Below are 6,000 nucleotides of genomic sequence, written 5' to 3' on the forward strand. Positions count from 1 at the left end.
TTCAAAGTCACATTTTACATGTGAAGAAATTGAGATTTAGAAAGGTTCAGCATCTCACCATAAACCTGTAATATAACAAGTGTCAGAGCTGAATCAGCTGTTTGATTCTATAGTCCATGCTTTTCATCTGTTAAACTGCCTTCAACTTCAGCACATTTCTGAGATAAACTAAACTGCAAGATGTAGAAGAAAAAGTTAGGTAGCAAGTGGTGTAGAGGATGGTGATTAATGTTGAAAGAACAGAGAGGCTTCATGTCATCCTTCATTCATTAATTTATATAAAAAATATTTATTGCTGCCTGTTTTTAGTTGTCAGGGTTCCTAGATGCTAAATAGACAGATGAAAAGCCTCCGCCCTCAAGGAATTTATAACACCACCTGTTCAATTGTTGGTTTTAAGTATAGAACTGGGGAGGGAGGGGGCTGTATATTTAATGTATTTATTATTTAACTTTTAAAATAGTTATATTATTAAAAAATATTGAATATTAAATTTTAAGTTAAATTATTTAAAGAGTATTTAATATCTTTATTAGAGGAATATTCTTGTTCCTTATAACCAAAGCCATGACAAGTTGAGGTCATGCTAAAACAACCAAGACTCTATGCTTCTGAAGAAGCCATAGCATTATGTACCAACTGTAGCAGTCAGTTTGTGTTCCAAGAACTTCTTCCCTTTTCCTTGAAATGACCCAGTATGAAATCCTTTTGAAATGAAATTATTTTGAATTTAACACATTGTACAGATGTGCCTCAGTATATATAACATCCCTAGTTTTTTGTCTTATTCCTTTTGTGCCAGAGGACACGTTGATGTTCTGGAAGGGAATAGCTGATGTAGGACTGATGGAAGAGGTTGTCTGCAATATACAGAAGGAAATAGAGGAGCTGCTCAGGGGGGTTCAGCAGCGGCTCATTCAGGCTCCCTTCCAGGTCACAGGTAAGTACACAAACCCTAACAGTAACCATCATTTATTAAACACTAACAATTATTGCCAGATCCTGTTAGCTTCATGAAAACACTGTAGTATAGGTATTATTATTTCTATTGTACAGTTTAGGAAATGTAGGCTTATAAGAGTTAAGTCCAAAATTCATAACTGGATTTTGAACTCAGGCCTGGCCATACTTTCTTTTCCACAGCTAATTTTTGCTTTATGCCCAAGAATGCTGTGTGTGTGTGTGTGTGTGTGTGTGTGTGTGTGTGTGTGTGTGTGTGTGTGAATAAAACCTGAAAATTGGAGAAGTACATGTACACCTGGGTTTGGAAAACTCTTTTTTTAAGATCTACTCTATTAGGAAAGCTTCTAGAACCATTGTTTGTTGTCTTCACTTATAGCTGTTTCTGAATACTTATGGGGTGCTTGCTTCTATGCAGAAGGTAAAAGGATGTTCTAATCATCTGATACAAATGGGGTTATGATCAAATTTCATAACCTAATGTTCAGTGAGTTCTTCTTAGAACTTATACATTATGTGAATATACTTAAAGTGTACAACAAAATCATTTTACATGCATGGAGTTTAAAAAAGGCAAATTATATAGAAAGCAGGGGTGACTGTTTTGGTATTGGTCAAGGAGTGTCTCTCTAAGGAGGTCATTTAACAAGAGACCTAAATGGAAGAAGCTATCCATGTGATGTACTGAGAAGGAACATTCCAGACTGAGGGAATAAAGATCTTGAAGGGGCAATGTACCTGTTGAGTTCAAAGAATTACAGAAGCACTCATATGACTACAGTGAAAGGTATAAGGAGAATGATAGGTGATCAGGTTGGAGAGGAAAAGAAGGGACAGTTTGGATAAGCGTTGGTCAGAACTTTGGATTTTATTTTATGGTGGTAGTAAGCCATCTTAGTGATTTCGAGCAGGGAAGTAAAGTGATAAGAATTATTTAAATTTTTTTTAAAAGAATGTGTAGAGAGTAGACTCTATGGGGCAAAAGTGGAAATAAGAAAACCTTTTGGGAGACTCTTGAAGGAATTAGTCCAGACAAGAGACGGTGGTTACGTGGATTCAAGCGGGTTATGCAGAACCGGGAAGAAGTGATTTTAAAAATTTTTAAATGCGGGTCTTCCTGGTGGCGCAAGGGGTTAAGATGCAACCTATGAAGCAATCCACAGCCACTGCAGCACGAGTTCGATCCCCAGCCAGGGAACAACCCACATGGCACAGCAGACCTCTCCTGACTCGCCCGCTGCTCCCCTGGGCAGTGTATTTCAGTGGATCTGCCTGTTCTGTTCCTCACTCTGTCTCTGGTGGATCCTCCCACCCCCCACGCCTCTGGCCTGTACCCCAGTTCTTGTATGAATAGATAAATAAATCTTTTAAAAAAAAATTTTTTTTAAATGTGGGCTGGGCCCTCTCTGGTGGTGTAGGGGTTAAAGTCTCAGTGCTATCAAGCTTTCTCAGCATGAGTTTGATCCCTACCAGGGAGCTACCCACATGGCACAGCAGACTTCTCCTGTCTCACCTGGTGCTTTCCTCAGCAGTGTATTTCAGTCAATCCACCTGTTCTGTTCCCTACTCTGTCTCTGGTGAATTCTCTCGCCTCCCTGCACTTCTGGCCTATATCCCAGTTCTTGTATGCATAAATAAATAAAATAAATCTTAAAAACATTTTGTTTTAAATACAATGAGAATAGTCCTATCATTTCTAGGTTTATTAGCAGCATAACAGGTAGCTGGTAAATATTTGTTTTGATTTGACAGGCATGTGTTTTGTTTTAAATAGATGCCGCTGTTCTCAACAATGTAGCACATACATTTGGCCTAATGGACACAATCAAGAAGGTTTTGGACAACAGAAGGAGCCAAGTAGAGCAGGGAGAAGAGCAATTTCTCTATACTCTAACAGGTGTGTGTGCATAACTTCTCTCTCTTCTTAGGTGATATCATACCAAAACCCTTGAGTCTTTTCATTTCTTTGTTGATTTCTGTTAGAACTGTCTATTTCTTCCTTTTTTTCAATTCACGTAGAATCAGATTTTGCTTTTTTTTTTTTTTGGTATCCAGATCCAGGTGAGGTAGAGTAGTGGGAAGCAGAGGAGAAACAAAGGAAAACAGAAAGAAGCCAATAGCAGGGCCCTTTATCCCTTTCACATTACTGATACTGCATCTTTTGATAGATATAAATTTAGCACTTTATCCATTGTTTGCAGTAATAAAGAATTATGATATACACGGATAATTTAACTCTTTTTATCAAGCACTTACTTTTGTGCCATTGTCGAAACTTTCCGAAATATGATATTGAATAAGACAGTCCCAGTCTTTTCAGAGGTTTCAAGGAACTCAAGGGAAAGCAGACAGAAATAAGTGCAAAGGGCCTCCCTGGTGGTGCAAGGGGTAGAGATGCAGGACTATGAAGCTATCCTTAGCCACTGTGGCATGAGTTTGATCCCTGGCCACGGAGGTGACCCACATGGTGCAGTGAGCCTCTCCTGTCTTGCCTACTGCTCTCCTCAGCAGTGCATTTCAGTGGATCTGCCTGTTCTGCTCCTACTCTATCTGGTGAATCCTCTTACCCCACACATTTCAGGCCTGCACCCCAGCTCTTATATGCATAAATAAATAAATCTTAAAAAAAAGAGAGAGAAGCTGTAGAGGAGGTAAGGCCAATGAAAGATATAAATCAAAGGTGGTAAGTGGGCCTCCCCTGGAGCGCAGGCGGTTGAACGCTGCGCTGTGAAACTGTCCGCAGCCTCTGCAGTGCCGGTTCAATCCCAGCCGACCAGCGAGGGTCCCACATGGCGTGGCAGACCTCTCCTGTTGCGCCCGCTGCTCCCCTCAGCAGTGTATTTCATCAGTCTGCCTGTTCTGTTCCCCACTCTGTCTCTGGTGAATCCTTTCACCCTCCCGCGCATCTGGCCTGTACCCCAGTTCTTGAATAAATAATTAAATCTTTAAAAAAAGAAAAAAGGTGGTGAGTGTCAGCTTTTGAGTGATATGAGAAATATTATAGTCAGTCATGAAGCCAAGAAGTAAGAACAATTTAGGTTGTTTTTAACTTATTTTTATATCAAATTTATATTTTAAAATTTAGATACCTGCGTATTCTTAGTAATGGCCCTTTTTTATTTGTTCCTCTTGAGAATGTTGGGATAGATCCCTGTAAAGTGGATGTATTAGAACTCTCATTTTTGTAATTCTTAGGGATTTCCCCTATAACTTTCTGTAGACTTCTCTGGTTGCTGATGGCACATTAGCAAGGGCCATTTGGGTCACCAGCAAGGTAATCCTCTTTGTAGGACCGTTTGAGAATCACTGCTTTTCAGAGTGCCCACTATAACTTCATTGTAGGTTCATGACAGTTCCAGGGAGATTGTGCAGCTATTATTTTTATCTGTCGACCCGGGCAGGGCATATAATGTTTCTAGACCAACTGGAGACTTTTGGTGATAGAGTGTGAGTCACTTTTGGTGACAGAATACCACAGAGGCTTTTAAAACGTTGAACGTAGTAGAATCACAACCTGAAAAAGGCACCTGTGTTTTTGCCATGGCTATTATCTCAGAAAGAAATGTAATTGCTGGAGGGATTTTAAAAATCATCTAGTCTATGTTATTCATTTAGAAACAACTAAGTGACTTGCCTGAGGCTACATAGTAGCAAAACTAGGACAAGACCCTAAGTCTGCTGATTCCCAGTTTACTCTTCCCAGTATTATATTTTCTTCCACACAAAGTCTGTTTTTTTTCCATAGATTTAGAACGCCAGTTAGAAGAGCAGAAGAAGCAAGCTCAGGATCACAGGCTGAAATCACAGACAGTTCAAAATGTGGTACTGATGCCTGTGAGCACTCCTAAACCTCCAAAGAGGCCCCGGCTCCAGCGGCCAGCCTCCACCACCGTCCTGAGTCCTTCTCCTCCTGTCCAGCAGCCTCAGTTCACGGTCATCTCACCCATCACCATCACCCCGGTGGGTCAATCATTTTCCATGGGCAATATTCCAGTGGCCACCCTCAGCCAGGGCTCCAGTCCTGTGACTGTCCACACACTGCCTTCTGGGCCTCAGCTCTTCCGCTATGCCACAGTGGTCTCCTCTGCCAAGAGCAGTTCACCAGACACAGTGACCATTCACCCTTCGTCTAGCCTGGCCCTGCTAAGCTCCCCTGCTGTGCCGGATGGGAGTACCCTGGGCAACATGACCACCATGGTAAGCCCTATGGAGTTGGTGACCATGGAGTCTGGCCTGACCTCAGCAATCCAGGCTGTTGAAAGCACCTCAGAGGACGGGCAGACCATCATTGAGATTGATCCAGCCCCAGACCCAGAGGCTGAGGATACTGAGGGCAAAGCCGTCATTTTGGAGACAGAGCTGAGGACTGAGGAGAAAGTGGTGGCTGAGATGGAAGAACACCAGCATCAAGTCCACAATGTGGAGATTGTGGTCTTAGAGGATTAACTGGGGATCTTGGGGCCAGGAGATATGTTTTGGTTTGGAATTTTAATTATTTGTTTATTTTTATCATTGTCCTGCTCATTTCCATATAGGGTCCCCCCCCTTTTTTTAAAAAAAAAAAAAGAAGCAAAATCTCATTGTTGTAACTGAAATGTTGGGTCTCTCCCACCCCATCATTGAAAAATGGACAAAAACAAGCTGCCCTACCGGAAGTTGAGAGTAGGTCACTCAATGTCTTAACCCTTTTACACCAAGAAAGTTATTTCTTTTAGGGGAGGCATTAAGATAACCAGAAATCCCATCCAGAAAGCTGTTTTCAGACTAGTCTGTGTGCGCATGTTGTTTTATTCTTGTAAAGATGCATTGACCAAACTCTGGAACACATCTGACACTGGAAGGCAACCCATTCACATGTGGATGCAGAAGGATACTTTATTTTGTATCCTGGAAAGGGCCCTCAGAGGCCAGTACAAAACTCTGAAACAAAAGGAAATTGAACTCTGCTTGGAGGGGAAGGTGGCATACCAGCTTAAAAAGGGAAGTGCTTTGACCAGGATGGGGCAGGAAATTATCTTCCAGAAGTGCAACTGATGCCTC

The 6,000-nt window shown here is 41.5% G+C and overlaps 1 protein-coding gene across 7 annotated transcripts in view; it reads left to right on the forward strand.

Moving 5' to 3' along the window:
- Window positions 1–5,512, forward strand: part of GMEB1 (glucocorticoid modulatory element binding protein 1) — a 39,656-nt gene extending 34,144 nt beyond the window's left edge. For all 7 annotated transcript variants that reach the window (XM_037499146.2, XM_037499148.2, XM_037499150.2 and 4 more), the window contains 3 exons: window positions 803–940; window positions 2,735–2,857; window positions 4,706–5,512. In XM_037499146.2, the coding sequence (XP_037355043.1) occupies window positions 803–940; window positions 2,735–2,857; window positions 4,706–5,406 (962 nt within the window). In that variant the 3' untranslated portion in view covers window positions 5,407–5,512. The remainder of the gene's footprint in view (window positions 1–802; window positions 941–2,734; window positions 2,858–4,705) is intronic.
- The last annotated feature ends 488 nt before the right edge of the window (window positions 5,513–6,000 follow it).

The sequence above is a fragment of the Talpa occidentalis genome, unplaced genomic scaffold, assembly GCF_014898055.3.
Source record: "Talpa occidentalis isolate TD23 unplaced genomic scaffold, MPIMG_talOcc4v2.1 talOcc4.9, whole genome shotgun sequence".
In the NCBI taxonomy this organism is placed as follows: Eukaryota; Metazoa; Chordata; class Mammalia; order Eulipotyphla; family Talpidae; genus Talpa; species Talpa occidentalis.